General features: G+C 44.3%; 1 protein-coding gene across 2 annotated transcripts in view; it reads right to left on the bottom strand.

Moving 5' to 3' along the window:
* The window catches only part of ccbe1 (collagen and calcium binding EGF domains 1), a 339,328-nt gene extending 323,082 nt beyond the window's left edge, over nt 1-16,246 (bottom strand). Inside the window, exons 1-2 of one of the 2 annotated variants that reach the window (XM_078220346.1) lie at nt 15,829-16,246; nt 15,458-15,541 (exon numbers count right to left, since the gene is read on the bottom strand). In XM_078220346.1, coding sequence (XP_078076472.1) covers nt 15,458-15,541; nt 15,829-15,941 — 197 coding nt within the window. In that variant the 5' untranslated portion in view covers nt 15,942-16,246. The remainder of the gene's footprint in view (nt 1-15,457; nt 15,542-15,828) is intronic. The other variant, XM_078220356.1, reaches the window with a different exon arrangement.
* Between the last annotated feature and the right edge of the window lie 1,818 nt (nt 16,247-18,064).

Below are 18,064 nucleotides of genomic sequence, written 5' to 3' on the forward strand. Positions count from 1 at the left end.
CGGCTCTAAGTGCCGGGTGCGGTCGTAAATCAGACCCGCGCCTGGCAGCCACGCTCCAGCGCCCCCATACGCCTTTTTTCGGCGCGGGTCCAGTGGGCGGGGCCTAGCGCATTGGCATCGGTTGGAGCAGCGACCTGCGCATGCGCAGTTCGAAGCCGTCAGCACTCAGCGCGCCCGAGCGCAAATGTCAAAGGCAGCGCCGACAGCACTGCTGCCTGCGCTGCCTTTGACTTTCCCTGGTGGAGAGAGGGGGGGAGGGGGGGCATACGGGGGGGTGGGATGTGACGTCTCTTCCCTAGGGAGGGGGGGGGGATGGGGGGGATCTGACGTCTCTTCCCTGTTGTGGGGGGGTAGGGGGGGATGTGATGTCTCTTCTCTGGGGGGGGGGTGGGGGGGGTCTGACGTCTCTTCCCTGTTTGGGGGGGGGGAGGTAGGGGGGGATGTGATGTCTCTTCCCTGGGGGGCGGGGGGGGATCTGACGTCTCTTCCCTGAGGGGGGGGGGGGGATGTGACGTCTCGGCCCGCCGCAGGGGGAGAGACGTCACATCTCCCCCATACCACCCCCCCCCCCCTCTGGGAAGAGACGTCACATCCCCCCCCCCAACCCCGCCCACCCCCCCTCTCAGGGAAGAGATGTCACATCCCCCCTATCCCCCCCCCCCCCCGCCCCCCCCCCCAGGGCCCCCCCCCCTCCCCCTCAGGGAAGAGACGTCACATCCCCCCGCCTCTCCCCCCCTCAGGGAAGAGATGTCACATCCCCCCCCACCCCCCCTCAGGGAAGAGATGTCACGTCCCCCCACCCCCCCCCCCCCCCCCCCCCCCCAGTGAAGAGACGTCATTCTACACGTCAGGACCTCCAGAGCGAGGCCAGGATCCAGCATCGCAAGATGCTTTTGACGGACACCAGCGATCAAGGTAGGTCGGGGGCCCGGGGGGTCCGATCCCCGGCGGGGGTGGGGGTGTGGCTGCTGGCGAGGCCTGCGTCCCAGGGTGGTCCGATCAGGGTGGGGGGGGTGGGGGAGGGGGTGGGGGCTGCCGGGGTGGTTCGCAGGGGCGGTCCGCAAAGGGTGGTCGGGGGTGATTCGGCGGTTCAGTTGCTGAGTTGAAGCCCTATCAGACTTGAATTCAGCAACACGGTAAATGCACGAGCGCCGATCGGATTGGAGCCTCGTAAAGTGGGAATCCTTGGGTAAGTTGGGCGTGGGCTTCATTATGTCAATTTAAATGCATGCAAATGCATTTAAATTGGCCAGCTGGCCGATTCGGGCGCACGCCGGATTGGCGCCCGGATCGGCCGTTGGCAAAGGTGTGATTCGCCTTGGGTCGGGTCTGGACCGCGTTTTAGACCTGACGCCCAACTTTACCATGATTTGGTAAAATCGGGCCCCACGACTGTCATTATTCAGCATTCCGCTGAGTTGAATAATGACAGTCGTGGTGTTTGAAGTATGCGGCCACTCCGGAGAGGTGGGATTCGTTCCTCCGGTGGGGAGGAGGGATCAGCCGCAGAGTGGCAGTGGAACCCTCTGCCCCCTCCCTCCCCACCGATCGGCCGCAGAGTGGCAGCGGCCCCTCCCCAGAGGATGATCGGTCACACCCCCTCCCCTCCCGTCCCCCCTTCCCCCAGAGGATTACACGTCACACCCCCTCTCCTCCCCCCCCTCGCCCTCCAGGGGATGATCGGTCACACCCCCTCTCCTCCTGCCAACCCCCTTCCCCCCCCACCCCCCAGAGGATGACCTGGGTCAGAGAGCCGTTGCAGTCTCTGACCCCGCTCTTCGGAGGCTGCAGTGGCGACTTTGGATTTTTATTCGGCGGGTCGAATAGAGCGTGGATCCGCATCGGACCAGAAGACGGTAAGGTGGGATTCGGCGGTAGAGTTGGGCTCGCGGTTCATTAAGTCGATTTAAATGCATGCAATTGCAATTAAATCGTCGGGCCACCCGATTCGGGCGCGGGCCGGACCTGTGCCCGAATCGGGTGTCGGTAAAGCTTCAATCTGCTCGGAATCGGGTGCAGATCGAGGTATAGGCCCGACGCCCAACTTTACCGCGATTTCGCGCCCGTTGTTTTGGTAAAATCTACCTAACCTGCGCATCTTTGGACTGTGGGAGGAAACGCACGCAGACATGGGGAAAATGAACAAACTCCACACAGTCACTCAGGGCTGGAATTGAACCCGGGTCCCTGGCGCTGTGAGGCAGCAGTGCGAGCCACTGTGCCACCGTGCTATCCTGTCACCCATCTTTGCATACTTTCATATTCGTTACAGAATACAAAAAAGGCCTGAGTTAATGTCCAACCCTATTTACAATTAAACACAATAACTATAAAATTAACACTAATGATGTCATAGAATTTGCATGGGCCTATGAGGCATCTGCCTGTTTCTGGTGAGCAGCTGTGATGTCCACTTCAAAGTCCTGAGTAAAGTGATAGTGACCTGTACACCAGTAGTAACAGTGTGATCAAGGCTGTGCTGCTATTTTATTCACACTACCACCTTGTTCCCGTCCAGTGGAAGATATGAGAATTGTTTCCACTGACTCTCCCACATCCAAATTCAACAACTGCTTGTATTTATACAATGACAAAGCGCCCCAGATAAATCACAGAGGCATAATCAAAAATATCCATTCCCATGTCCACATAGCATCAAAGCATGTACATCGAAAGGTGGTAGCATTCAACTACAATCAATGCTCATGAATCCTACCCCCAAACAAATGCCAAAATAAACCAGTGTGCCACTCACACAGCTGCCATGTGGTTATGATGTTATTTGTCTCCACACTAGATGTTACAAATGTTTGCAGATCTTTACTCCCGGATGCTCCCACGTCCAACCAGTGACTCCCATGAGTGTTGCTGCAACTCCCAAGGTTTAGAGCAGTGTTTCCCAAATATTTTCCTCGTGTGACCCAATTTTAATGGCTCTGATGACCAGGCGACCTCAGGGTGGAGATGGAGGTTGGGGGAGCCATTGGGCAGAGGTGGGTGGGGAGGTGGTCTTCAGCTGCTCAATAGTGGGGGGGAAGGTGTGGGAATGAGGTTGGGTACGGTGGGAAGTGCTTAACTGCGGGTTGCAAAAAAACACCTATTTTGTCACAGTTGTTTTTCACAGCAGGAATCAGGCCTCAAAGATTTTGGACACACCCACCATCAGAAAACAATGCAAGGGTTTAAAGGAGCTTCATAGTTGTTGGCATTCAGTCCAAGCTGCACAATATCCATCACTATCTCGGAACTTGTGACCCCAAAATCTGTGTGTGTGACTCCACTAGGGGTTACAACCCACAGTTTGGGAAGCCCTGCTCTCGAGGGTATAATAGAGCGGCACGGTGGCACAGTTAGCACTGCTGCCTCACAGCATCATGGACCTGAGTTCGATTCCGATGGTTGTCTGTGTGGAGTTTGCACGTTCTCCGCATGTCTGCATGGGTTTCCTTTGGGTGCTTCGGTTTCCCCCCACACTCCAAAGATGTGTAGGTTAAGTGTATTGGCCACGCTAAAATAAAATTGCCCCTTAATGTCCCAAGATGTGTAGGTTATATGGATTAGCCATGGTAAATATGTGGAGTTACAGGGATAGGGTAGGGGAGAGAGCCTGGGTAAGAGACTCTGTAATATTATTGGTGCAGGCCCGAAGGGTTGAATGTCCTCCTTCTGCAGGTAGGGAATCTATGGATTATTGCCTTATATCAATTGTAGTTTAAAGCTAGTGTTGACTCAGGATTGGAATGTTCCAGTCATGCCTTTAAATGGTCGGGTTGCCTGCCTACTTCTATGGAAATTGTCTCTACTATCCTGTTTCTGCTCACGCTGGAGCAAGAATTGTGCATATAATAATGAAATCCCATATGAAGCATATAATCTCTCTGAAGGTGGATGGAGTTAACACTCGCCAGGGCCAGAAACTGTTTACTAGTAATTACCACAGCAACTGCAACATTGAACCCAATGCAAGTCATTTAGTGCAACAAGATCTGCTTCTGTTTGCAAATCATTCCAAAAAAAGAACACTTTGCTGGATGTTTAATTAATATTGGGATACAAAGTATTACTGAGCAGGCTTAACACATCTACCCGGCTCCCACCTGTGCTGATTCATTAAAAGCTTCCCTTCAAAGATTGGCAGAGATCAGACAAATTTGACAACACTTAAGGTGCAAATTGTTGCCAAGTTGGCCAGGAATTGCGAACAAATGGACTTACTGTTTGTGCAAAGCAACTGTTCATCCTACATTTAAATCATCTTTCGTCTGCCCTACGGATGGATGGTCACCTCAGCATGGGGCTGTCTGGGGAAACTATTCCCTCTCAGATAAATGCTGCCAAAAACACACATTAGAACAACTCATCTGAATCTGAAACTGAAAAAAAATTGGCCACAGAATTCTGAACTTTGAAACTACTCAGAGGTGTTACATAAATGCAAGTTCATACTTTCTTGAAGGCATGACCATAAATTTAAGTTATTGTTGTTGCAGCAGTGCGAAGTACAATTGTTAAACCAACAAACCAGTCACAAGTGCCCTGCAGGGCTGAATAAATGAAAAATAATCTCACAGAATTGTTCTGAATCATTAAAGCTCTGGTAAAGTTATTGGTATCAATTCATTTTTAAACTAAATAATCTTAGGGTAACTAGCTATATTCTTCTCTGTTAACGGGCTTTATCCCTTTGTACCCCAACCTGAAGTCCCTCTGAATGTCTGTTTGGCTTCAGGAGAAATTGAGAGAATATGTTAAAAGTTAAAGTTTATTTATTAGTCACAAGTAAGGCTTACATTAACACTGCAATGAAGTACTGTGAAATTCCCCTAGTCACCACAGTCTGGTACCTGTTCGGGTCAATGCACCTAACCAGCACATCTTTCAGAATGTGGAAGGAAACCGGAGCACCCGGAGAACACAGACACAGGGAGAACGTGCAAACTCCACACAGACAGTGACCCAAGCAAGGAATTGAACCCAGGCTCCTGCCGCTGTGAGGCACTGTGCTACTGAATATGTTAGACAATTTTATAATCACTGCTTATGCCATCTAAAGCTGTAACTTAAATGAAATGCCACAACTTAATATGGAGGCATGTTGTACCTATACACCTTGTCGAGCCAAGATCCCCTGCTGGGCACAAAGAATGAAAACCATTCTTTCATAATGGAGCAACATTCTCGAGGTCAAATATAATAAGCCTCATTGTCTCAAAGATAATATCACTATAAAAGTTAACCGTCCAATATCTGACCTCTTTGATGTCCCATCTGAGAACCATGCTGTGACTATGAACTGCTACAGTGTGTATTAAATTTCTCTTATTCCCATTCTAAATGTTTTCAGCATTAGCCTGGATTGTATGTCAGCTGGCTACTGTTCACAAAATGCTGCATTTAATAAATGGAAAAGAAAAGAAATTGAAAAAGTTCTGTTTCGTCAATGTTGGGACAATGCTGATAAAACACAACATTTTGTGCTAGCAAGAAGTCTATTTACAGACAAAGCCACACCCAACAGATTCTGGGTGGATTCTAAGGGTTCTCTAAGGGGACTACAAATTGCCAAAAGTTCCTTCACCCCCCAGAGTTTGGTGGAGTCAATACAGTGGGTGTGATTGACAATAACAAACTGTATTTAAATAGCACCATTAACATAGTAAAGCTTTCCGAGAAGGTTTCACAGAAACAAACAAAATTTGACAGTGGAGGAATTACAATCGTGGATGTGCGAGATGCCAAAATTGGAGGAATGCAGATATATTTGAGAGCTGTAGAACTGGAGAAGGTTAGAGATAGGGACTGGTGAGACCATGGGGAATTTGAAGTGTTGCTTAATTGAAAACCAAAGTAGGTCAGTGAGAAAAGGGATGATGGGTGAACAAGGCTTGGTGCAGGCTAGCATATGGGCAGCAGGGGTTTGGATAAGTTTAAGATTATGGAGTCTGCACCAACTCTCCCAAAGAGCATCCCTCCCAGACCCTCTCCTCCATTTCATCCAGTAATCGAACGCATTTACCATGGCTAATCCACCTAAACGACACATTTTTGGACTTTGAGGGGCAATTTAGTATAACCAAGCCACCTAACCTGCACATCTTTGGACTGTGGGAGGAAACCGGAGAACCTGGAGGAAACCCACGCAGACACAGAGAGAACGTGCAAACTCCATGCAGAGAGTCACCCAAGGCCAGAATTGAACCTGGGTCACTGGTGCTGTGCAGCAGCAGTGCTAACCATTGTGCCATCATGCCACCCCATGCCATAGTTCAGGACAAGATGAACTTGGATAGGGCACAGGGAAGATAAAGTATAAACTAGAGAAAGATGCAAGTTCAGGATTAGGACAAGGGGTACTTAGAGGTTTGATGCAATAGGCTAAGGGAAGGGAAGGGAGCATCATAGGCTGCTGAATGGCTGGTCTGAACATCAGTGATAAAGAAGTCCATGGCCAAAACTCTACCACTTCGCCCGCCACAGAATCGGAGCGGGTGAGGGTTCGACAATGGAAATTTCCATTGACCTTTGGCGGGAATTTCCAGTCCCACCCGAGCGAGGCCATAAATCCTGCCCCAAAAGTCCCTCACACTCGTCGTTAGAAATAAGGATGGAGGAGAGAAGAGGAAGTGGTTTTGAGATAGTATGTGTAAAGAATGCAAAATTATCTTTGTATTCCAGGAATAGTTTTAGCAGAGGTGACTAAAACCAAATGATGCAATTCAGTCAGATCTAGTGAAGAATAGATAAATTATTTGTTAATAATATACAATTATGTCTTGGTCACTTGGACTCAAAAGGAGAAGAGAGAAAGGGGCCACAACAGTGGTGTGGAAAAGAAATCAGTGGACTTACTGAGGACCTATTGGGGAGTAATGGATCAGCGTTCATGCCACGCCCCTTAAGCACTTGCAAAGTGGGCAACCAAAAATGATCTGACACTTGTACATGACCCCAAACAGCGAGGAACATTCCAGTCAGCCAGATGGCGTAGGGATTACTTCCCCTGACTTGTGCTAGGGTCAGCTGTCTGAATGGGACTCCCCATCCTGCACAGAGCCTTATCTTAGATGACTTTCCACATAGCCAACACCGTCTTCTACTTGTTCACATAGGCCTGCCTCTTCAAGTAGTCAACAGCCCCAAGAAGATGCAATGGAACTTCCAGAAAGCTAACTGGACAAGATATAATGAACCTTGGAAAGCAGCATCTCAACAACCCCCCTGCGGAACATCACTGTTGATGAAGTGTCTGTAGTGCCATGAACAAATCAACCAGCATGACAATTCTCTGAGGCTACCAATCCACAGACATCCCATGCTTAGTTGAAGAGAGTGCTGCTCTCTTAAAGACATAGGAAGCATCAGGGGACCAGAGGTAGGAGACCATCTGATCGAATCCCTCAATGCTGCACACTGCACCAAGTGGGAGGAAACCGTAACAGAGCTAAACTTTAGACACTCCAGCAGGAAGTGCTGGAACCTAATCCATTGCCTTGCAGCAGCCCAAAACCATCCACTCAAAACTGCCCCTCCAGCCACCTGCTTGCCATTGCTCAGGCACCCTGAGTAAAAACATCAATAGAAACACCCAGGGTGAACTAAGACAATACCATCAGTAACACAGGGAAGACATCAGCCTCACCCCCTTTGAGGTTGCTTAACTAAAGAAGGTCCTACAGGGCTTGAAGTGTGGCAAGGCAGCAGGATATATAACAATACTGCGCCAGAATTTATGGAACACCTGGGGCCCCAAGCCCTCATCTCATTGACCTGGTTTTACACGATGGTCATAAATTCAAACACCATTCCAAGTTGCACCTACATTGAAAATGGCTTTCAGATAAAGGTGCTGTGTTCCTCAACCTCACAACCATCTCCAGCACCTTTTGGCACATTGGCCCCCTCCTGAAACAGTCAGCCCTGCCCACTCTGGGCATTTAAAAGCATTGGAGTACTGTTGAACAATCAAAGTTTTAGAATTCATCTTGGAAAAGCAGTAAGTACATGAGGAAGACAAACCATGGACTCCCCCAAGGTTCAGTACTGGCTCCAAACCTTGTCCAACTTGTACACAAATCATCTTCCAAAAACTACCTTCTGAAAATTCATCTATGTCGATGACTCAAGCCTTTGTCTTTGACACTAAACCAGGACATATGAAAACTTGAACAATCCTGCAACACATGGTAACTCAAGTTAAGCCCTGCAGAAACAGTATCTAGCTTATTCCATCTTCACAATGTAAAAGCCTATAAGAGCTCAACATCCAAATGAATGGTTGCAAGTTAAAGTGCCACCCAACTCCAACATGCTTCGGAGTGACCCTAGATAGGACACTGACCTTCCGGGCTCCTTGGCTCCCTTGACTCCCACTGACATCTCTTGGCTACTGTCCTGGCAAACATCACTCCTCCACATATCCACCGACATGCAACAACCCACAAAATTATAGAGAAAATTCACAATGCTGCCACCGCCCCCCCCCTCCCCCCCCCCCCCCCCACGACCTGCTACTTCATGCTGATCTATTCAGCCCACCAAAGATATGACTCCCATCAAGAAGGCTGATCTGTAAAAGCCCTTCCACGCAGAGGGTCAACACAGATTCCATCTGGACAAATAAATGGGAATCATTGGACATGACAAACAAGAATCTGATCGCAAACTCAACAGCTGCCTGGTTTCAACTTTCCAAGGGAAGAGCGGTCCACCCTCAACAGGTTCAGGACCGGCCACAGCCCCTGCTTGGCCAACCCCCACAGATGCGCATTAGTGCCAGCCCCCTATGTGCCTGTGGGAGGGAGCAAACTATGCACCACATCATAGAACAGTGTCCAAACCACAGACTCAGACTCAGCAGAGGCCTCTTCATAGTCAACAAAGCAAGGCCGGAAGAAACTGCTTGGCTTAGAGACTTTTCATTCACCAAATAAATAAATTTAGGACTTGGGTATAAAAGATGGAGGTGAGGACATGGCTGAGCAGACCAGCAGCTCAAACTCTGCAAAAGATTACTCACTGTTCCAGAATCCCTGCCTAACTTGTGAAATCACAATGCTGAGGAGTTTCCAGGCTAGAAGAACAGCCATGGGACTTATACATTTCTGATCTATGAAATGAGGAATCAGCCCGGATTCTTGCAGCTGATGCCTATTGAGACGATTATGCAGGAAAGAGCAGATTTCATAAGGATAAGCCCAGTTTACCCCAAATCCCATGTCTAATTCCTTGTTTAGACCCTTGAATGGGGAATAGTCACTATGGGGAGGTACTGAAGAACTTCCAGAGCCCATGTAACTGTACATTAGGTAGAGGAGGAGATGCAGTTGAGATCTCTCCTCAGGACCCTGCTTTTTTTTGACTGACACTCACAAAACATTATTTGACTATTTATTTTAGGCCGTTTGTGGGGCTCTGCCGCAAACAACAGAGTGGCCATCTTCATGTGCATAAGTAATGCATCGGCTATGAAGCACTTTGGAATATCCTGAGATCATAACATATACATAGTTAATTATATGTGGTGGATTTATTTAGAATGTTCTTAGGGCCCGCATTCTACATCAACAGTAGCTGTCCACACACAAAGCAAATGCTAGTGCATTCCACGTCACTGGTGCATTACAAATCTCATGGAAAGATTAATGATCCCAAATGCAGGAGAAACCAAATGTGATTGGTTACTAAGGGAAATTTGCAGTCACTACCAATTATGTTGAGAGTTAATTATTCCTAAGCGCTATTTAGATTTTCTTGATAAACCTTCGAGAAATTTATTTTTGATGGTGGAAATCAGATTATTGAAAAATGTGCATGAAAATGAATCAAATGTTCTGCCCCTCTGGCAATTGTGGGAAGGAGCCCTAAGTAATTCTGGATTACTTTGTTGTTTGCAGTGGGAGGGCTGACCACAACAGCTCCTTTACTCTGCACACAGCACACCAACAAGAGCAGCAAACACTGGAGCCCATGGGCTTAGTGTCTCACCATGTAATGTGGCTGTGGTTTAATACTTTCACGGATGGGCCCCCAAGCAACTTCTTCAAATCTTTGCATTTTTCTCTTAAATTTAAATCATCTGCTCCTTCCTTAAATTGGCTGGATGTAATCTATGTTCAACATGTGGAAAATGTTGCTGAATTAAATATTCAAGTTGCTGTATGTGACAAATGGAAGTGTAATACATTTGTTACAAAACCAGATTTGTTTCAAAATTGGATTTCCCTGTCAATTCATTCATACATACAGCTTCTTCCAGTGGTGCCTGACCTGGGGCAGTTAAATGGAGCAGGGTACATACTCACTTTTTCCTTCCCTCATATGCCTGATTACAATTTTACATTTCACTTTCGTAAGCAGTGGTTAGCACTGTTGCCTCACAGTACCAGGGGCCCGGGTTCAATTCCAGCCTCGGGTGACTGTCTGTGTGGAGTTTGCACATTCTCCCCGTGTCTACGTGGGTTTCCTCTGAGTGCTCCGGTTTCCTCCCACTGTCCAAAGGTGTGCAGGTTAGGTTAAATTGGCCCTTAGTGTGTCAGGAGGACTAGGAGGGTTACGGCGATAGGACCTGGGTGGGACTGTAGTCAGTGCAGGCTTGATGGGCCAAATAACCTCCTTCTGCACTGTAGATTCTATGATTCTATGATTTAGCTATACATATTGCTAGAAATTAGGGCCAAAATTGAGTCCATTTCAGTGCTCTATGCTGGGAACTGGATTCATCAATTCAGCTATCTTAATCTGAGGCCTGAATGGGGCAGCAATGATAATTTCCCAGCTGGGCTAAATCTGCCAGGAACGGGAGGAGAGCTGACAAGCTAGGAGAAGTCCAGAAAGGTATTTAATAATATATTATATTGTTTCCTTATGGACTGGGAGAAAGAAGAATGTCCTTCTGGTCTGGACAAACAACCTGGTATTGTTAAAACTCTTACTGGACAAAGAAACCTTGGGCCTCCCTTAACTTAAGCTTCTATCCCTCCCCTACCTAGGATTCGCCTCCTGGAAGATTTAGTTTATAACTTGCCCCTTTGCCACAGACATTGCCACAGTTCTCCATCAGCAGCATTCTCCCTCCTAATTTCAATGGCAGGGCAGCTACTTGCCACATATATCTTGGTCTTTTTAGTTCAGAAGGTAACAAGTGTCATACTCATGAGCCCAGCTGTTACAATCAAATGAACCTGACGGCTGTCCCACCTGGACAGGCACCTAGATCATTATTCCACATTCCCATCAAGAGTTAAATCTGGTCCTATATCTTTACAAAATGTTGAGTGTTCCTCCTCATGGAAAGAAGCTGTTTTACATTTCCTCATTAAACATAATGGGGGACTGAAAACCTTCCATGTTATTTCCTTGAATAACAGCATCTATAAAGTGAGTTTGCCTGTGGCTGGTTTCCTTTGTAATGCACAGGGATCGGATCCTTCCTAATTTGGAGTTCTGACCTTCAGGCACTCATACAGTGACTCTAGTCCAATATTGAATTTTTTTTAGTTACACTCATTGTTGGAAATGACATTTAGCATCAATGAAAGCGATTGTTTTTCCCTCAATACAATCTTCTGAAAGTTCCTAGTGCACTCCCGGCAGGTGTAACTGCGTACTGGAAGTGGGTTTGCGTAAGGTTGGTCCTCTGTTATTACCCCTCTCCTTAAGCACAGCTTCTGGCTGAAACAGAACTTTAATAGGAATGATGCTTTTGCATTGACAATTATCAACACCTGATTTTTGCACTTGTTTGTTTGTCTCTTTTATCTGCTCCCTCTCCAAAAAGGATAATGAAGAGCATACAATATACAATACTAATTCGCAGCAATCAAAATTTATGCAAACAGCAAAAAAAAACAGAAATATGACAAAAGTAAATAGCCTAGTGTTCAAATATTCACCAATGGAAAATTCAAAGATAAATGACACTTTAAAAGAGCTATTTATCAGAAATGTGTTACTTTAAATATTAACAGCAATTCCATTAACAAATCTGGCCTTCAGGATTTATTGTATATGGCTCTTTTGAAAGCACAGCAAAGTTCATACGAGGCAATTAAAAACTTGTGCAAAATCTTACTTAAATATGATTTAAAAGAAAAGATTTGCTCTTATATACACTTTTCACTACAACCAAAAGTCTCAAACACCATTCAAGCCAATAACAGACTTTTTGAAGTGTATGCACCGTTGTAATATAGGAAATGAAGCTGAAGAATAAAGTTGAATATTAACTTATAGACTTGCTTCATAAAGGAGAATTAAAGTGAACAGTTATTCCTATAAGAGGATGATTATGAAAGTATCTGCAGCTAACACTACCAGGAAGGAGTTGAGGCCATAATCGCTATTAGCACAACTTGGCCCATTAAGCTTCCTCTGTTATTCCATTAACCAGGTAACACATTATTGTTATCATCTCAGCTCCTGCCTTTTCTCCTCCTTCCTTCTGGTACCACGCCCTAAGAGGGAATTGGCAACCACAGGCTTCCATGATCAGTCTATAATTGTGCTTGGCAAAGTACTGCAGTGGTTTGCCATTGCCCTCTGCAATATGACTGATCAGGAAACTCTTCTGCTCTTTATAATCTACCATCAGGCATATTGGAAGGCTAATAATTAACCTGTTTGGTCATGTTATGCACACGCCTTCCATGGCTATCAAGTGGGATGTGAACCTATTGTTGCACCACATGACCTCCCTCCCTTGCTCTGTATCTCTTAAATATCCTCCTTCCCTCGTGGAAAACAGGAACTTATTTCCCCAAACGTCACTTGAAATTTCAAGACTGAAGTCAATGCAATATTTCATGAGGGGGATTAAGTTTCCCTAAGAGTATGAGGCAAAGGGGGGTAAATAAAGCTGAAATACAAATCAGCCAGGATTTAATTGAATAATGCAACAGTTTTAAGGAGTTGAATGGTTTACTCTTGCTTTTTATGTTCCTAAGGATATTAAAAAACATGTAAGGGCATGGAATGCGGACAAAATAGTTTATAATCATCATTGAAATTATCCAATTTCATTTGCTTTTGTTTCAATTTTAGCAAAAAGACAAAAGGAGAGTGTTCCAGACTTGAAGGACGTTTATATAATGTCTTTCATAATCTCAGGAGACCCTGGTTATAACCCAGAATTGGGTATAATACATTTAATTTTATGAAAAAACTTGATTTATTTATAATTCCAAATAAACACAATTAGGATTTGTTTTAGATACAACAACCAAGGGAAATTCCACCCCCACTCCCGTGACTATACTTTGGAGTTAACAATCTTCATTTGCTGAACCTAGTTCCAGACATCCGCAGCACTCTGCTATCCTAACCAGATGGTTCATCATGTGTGAGCATAGACACGTGCATGTTTGACCCTGAACAGCATCACAGTTGACCTCAATCCTGCTGTTAAACAATGTCAAAATAGAAGCACTTGCCAGCAGAGATTACTGAATAGTAACCAGAGACATGGATTCAGGCTACATATTGTCCCCTCTTTATCCTGAGAACATTGAAGTCAAATGTAGCACCCCAAGTGTTATTCACTCTATGTTAGATGGTTTGAAGTATCTTGTCCTCTGATGTGAACACAACACTGAAATAATGCTGGTGGCTTTCTGTGTCTGAGGTCTTGGGAAAGCATTGCCAACATTGGAATTCAATGCAAGGCAGCACTCATCATATAACATTGATTTTTATTGAATACTAGAGCAGGCTCAAAGAGCTGAGTGGCCTACTCCTGCACCTAATTGATATTATTTGTCATCATTTTCCTTTGACTATTAGGAATAAGAATAATTACATTGGAGAAGAGTGAAATTACAGATAAGACATAGCCAAACAACTTATTGTAATGTCACAAGTTTATCACTGTAATGGACTGGCTTGAGTGTGATGTTAATGCAATCTCTCTCTAAAATATCAGCCAGATTTTGGAAGCCACATGGAACTGCTCCAATCTGGCCCTTATGGATTAGCAAATTCCTTACAAATTCCTGTAAAATGTCTAAGTGAAAACATAGAAGTGCTGATAAGTTAAAAGGCAATCCATATCTATTTTAAAATGTTTTTTCTCTTCCTCTGGGCTGCTACTAACTCCTCATTGAACACATTTTTAATAACCTTGTGAGCAAATGGTCATATTTATATGCTTCCCACTTACAATCTTTTTTGAGTGGGGGAAAGCAGTGTATACCACAAATATAATTTCAAATGCCAGTGAGATTTCTGAGAATGTGGTAAACTGGCAACTTTGAAAGGTCGGTTTGCAGTATGACTGAGCTAGTTTCAATTGATGTGTAAGTGACAGAAGTGGTCTTGTAGCTACTATGTAATTGTCAGTTTCTACCAAGTCAGTGAAATTACACCACATATTTCATTTTGGTGCAGTAATAAATATTTTCAGTATAACTGTGTGCATGGATATGCAGGAGACACATTAGCTCCAAAATCTTTACCAACCAGACTAAGTTCTGTTAAATCAGTACATAGACATTTGATAAATTTCAAACTTATTAAAAGGAGCTTATAGAAATTTTTGAACATTCATTTATGAATACTTTCAAGCAATTGTTGGCAAATAAAACAAAATTTGGTTGATTTCAATTGTACTGAGGCAGAACATTAAATGACATTGAAATTTGGTATGTTTAGTAAGAAAACTTAGACAATTCCAGCTGTGTTTCTTAATGTACATAAGATGTAAACACTGGCAACTTCACATTGACTTTCATTCAACATTAGGGATGGACCATTACTGAGCAGATGCTTCCTATTATCACCTTGCTCCAAAACCAGCTACGTTGGCAAAGTAAGGATCTCTTTTTTCACCCAAATTAAAGTTAGGGTTCCAATTGGATTCACATGTGCAGTGGCGCTCAATGCACTCACTCCAGCTCCAGTTCTCTAATACACTGTAAACCAATTATGTTACACATCTTGCATTGATACAAAGTGGTTTTGGCTTTGCACGGGTCCAAAACATAACTCAATTTTTTTAGCAAGTTAAAAAAGTTTCAGTACATCTTCACATCAATTCCATTTTCATTGCAAGACTCTGCGCCCCAGTCACTAGAGTGGAATCCAGAATCATGGTGTAGTAATTCAATGCCCTAGAGCCCATCTCATTGCAGGTACTAGTCTCAAACTGGTATCTGTGGTGGGAAGCTATTGTAATAGGAGTTTAAAAACAAAACTGCAGACAGAAATTCATCAACAACCTAACAGTGAAAATGCAAAGAGAGATTAAGATTTCTAATCTGATTAGTTAACTGACTTAAATATGGAAGCATCCTTCATCTATATATATGTATATAACAAATGTAACTTAGAATACTCGCCAAATACGCACAGATCATCACCCAGAGCAAATAGTCAAACCAATAAATAGGTGAGAATCAGAGTGACCACTTCAATCACAAGATAGCGAATCAGTATGTTAGAAGGTGATAGTTCGAACAATGCTTACCTGATGCAGGTTGCCACTTCTCCAGTGGATTTCAAACATGGGTATTCGCTTGTAATGACTTTATTTTCCGGACAAGTCTCTCTGCTTGAAGATTAAACGGATTTCTTTCAGGTATCAATGAAATAATTCCTAACTTAAATTTGCTTTCTTTTTGTTTGTCATATTGAATTGAACGCGCGACATTTTTTTAATAAACTTCCAAACACAATTAGAGGCTATATATATATATATGGAGCATGCAAATATACGTTTGCCCCTTTAGCCTTTATTTAGAAATTAACCGAGATTCTTACGAGCAATATTGCAGAGGGGAATCTTAAACAGCTACTGAATGGGGAAGAAGAATGGAAGTTTAAATACAAGTGACAAACCTGTACATTTCATCTTGCTCTGAAATGTCAAAGTAGGAATACGCGGATCCCCTGGGCATCAGCGACAATAGGAAGGCAGCCCTCAATAAACTCACAATGCTTTCGTCTAACATGTTGCTCCTTGTAATAATCACTGATCGGACACGGTCCCGGGATTGGCGGCAGCGTTTACTGGGATAGGATCTGTGCACCAGCACTCGGGCTATTCCCCCCTTCCCCAGCAGCTTGAAGACTTTTCATGTGTGAGTGATCGACTGAGAGGTGCAGCTGGCTTTTCTCATTTTGCCTTTTTTCAAAAAAATGGACTTTACTGCAGGGTTAAGGACACTGGTGCTGAAATGGTATTTGTCAGCAGTGAAAGATTTTTGGCTGTGCCGATGGGGGCTGTTGTTTAGTTTGGATAAACTTTTTTTTTGAGACGCAATTGAGCGGCAAGGGGAGGAACTTGGATGTGAGAGCATGTGTACCAGATGATGTATGCAACTCTTTGTATGTAAAATTTAAAGTTTATTTATTAGTGTCACAAGCGAGGCTTACACAACACTGCAATGAAGTTACTGTGAAATTCCCCTAGTCGCCACATTCCGGGTCAATGCACCTACATCTTTCAGAATGTGGGAGGAAACCGGAGCACCCGGAGGAAACCCACACAGACACGGGGAGAATGTGCAGACTCCATGTATCAGTATTGAAGGGGAACAGAAGTTTGTACGTGTGTTAATGTGAGTACATGTATTGTTTGTGTGACTGTACAGATGATTGTACACATGCAGTGTATGTCAGCAGATTGTACTTTACTCCCTATTGCTGTCAAGTTTCCAATGTGACCCTTCCTTAATTCTGGACAATGGAAAACTTAATTTCAGAATAAGGTCTGTTAGCACTTTTCATGTGCCTTCATGTGCCTTTTGTAAACGGAAACGAGGATTGTATTTACAGGCTTCTTCAATGTTCCTTTCACAGTGAGTTCATTGCAGTGCTAGTATAAGCCTACTTGAGACATTAATAAACAAACAAACTTACATGTAACCTCTTCCACCTCTCCCCATCGGCAATGAAACCCGGAACAAAATGAATGAAACCAACATATCCCAGTGTATGTTTTTAAAATCAATCGACTCTTCCTTTTCATTTTATTGGCATGATAATTGTCCTGATCTAATTAACAACCATAGTCAATGCTGGTACAAATGATACTGGTTTGTGAAATCAAACAGAAGCGCCTCCCACCCGCACATGCTGCCATCTATACAGATGCCCTTTCAAGCTACATTCCAAAGCTGATCCTCCTTGTTTACTTCAACTCATTCTAACCTCACAAGCCCTCCTTGTTTACTTCAACTCATTCTAACCTCACAAGCCAAAAGGTTCAAATGGTATCAAAACAGAAACTGCTGGATAAACTCAACAGGTCTGGCAGCGTATGTGGAGGGAAACAGAGTTAACGTTTCGGGTCTAAACGACCCTTCTACAGAACATCCACAATGAAAAAATGCTTTTTTAAAAGAGATTTCTTGAGGTGATACAACTTTAACACTGGCGTTTTAACATATGTATATATGTATGTATGTATATATCAGCTCATAAAACCAGGGTCGATTCTCGGCTTCACACACTGTGTGAAGTTTGCACATTCTCCCAATGTCTGCGTGGGTTTCCTCTGGATGCTCTAGTTTCCTCCCACAGTCTGAAAGATGTGCTGGTGAGGTGCATTGGCCATGCTAAATTCTCCTTCAGTGTATCCAAACAGGTGCCAGAGTGTGGCGACTAGGGGATTTTCACAGTAACTTCATTGCAGTGTTAATGTAAGCCTATGTGTGACTAATAAATAAATTTTAACTATATATCAACATATTATGGGCATTTGGAACTGCAAAGCTGATAGCAGAGATTTGATATGTGGAGAATTTCTGTAATCCATTGCAAACTAAGCAATAGATTAAATCAACCTGCCTGGGTAAAATTAACTGTGTGAGGTGGGTTACATAACTAGAGCTGAGTCTTTATAGAATATGGCCTGATTGAATGCTGACCTGAAAATCAATCCCAAAGTGAATTTAAATGTCCTAATATGTATTAATGTGTTAAATATTGTAACTGAATCCAGCTTTGAAGCATGGATCACTTGTCCCTGTCTAACAGCACCGTGGGTGTACCTGCACCTATGGGGGTGACAAAGGTTCAAGAAGGCAGCTCACCACTACCTTCTCAAGGGTAACTAGGGATGGGCATAAAG

The sequence above is a fragment of the Mustelus asterias genome, chromosome 1 (genome assembly GCF_964213995.1).
Source record: "Mustelus asterias chromosome 1, sMusAst1.hap1.1, whole genome shotgun sequence".
Taxonomy (NCBI): Eukaryota; Metazoa; Chordata; class Chondrichthyes; order Carcharhiniformes; family Triakidae; genus Mustelus; species Mustelus asterias.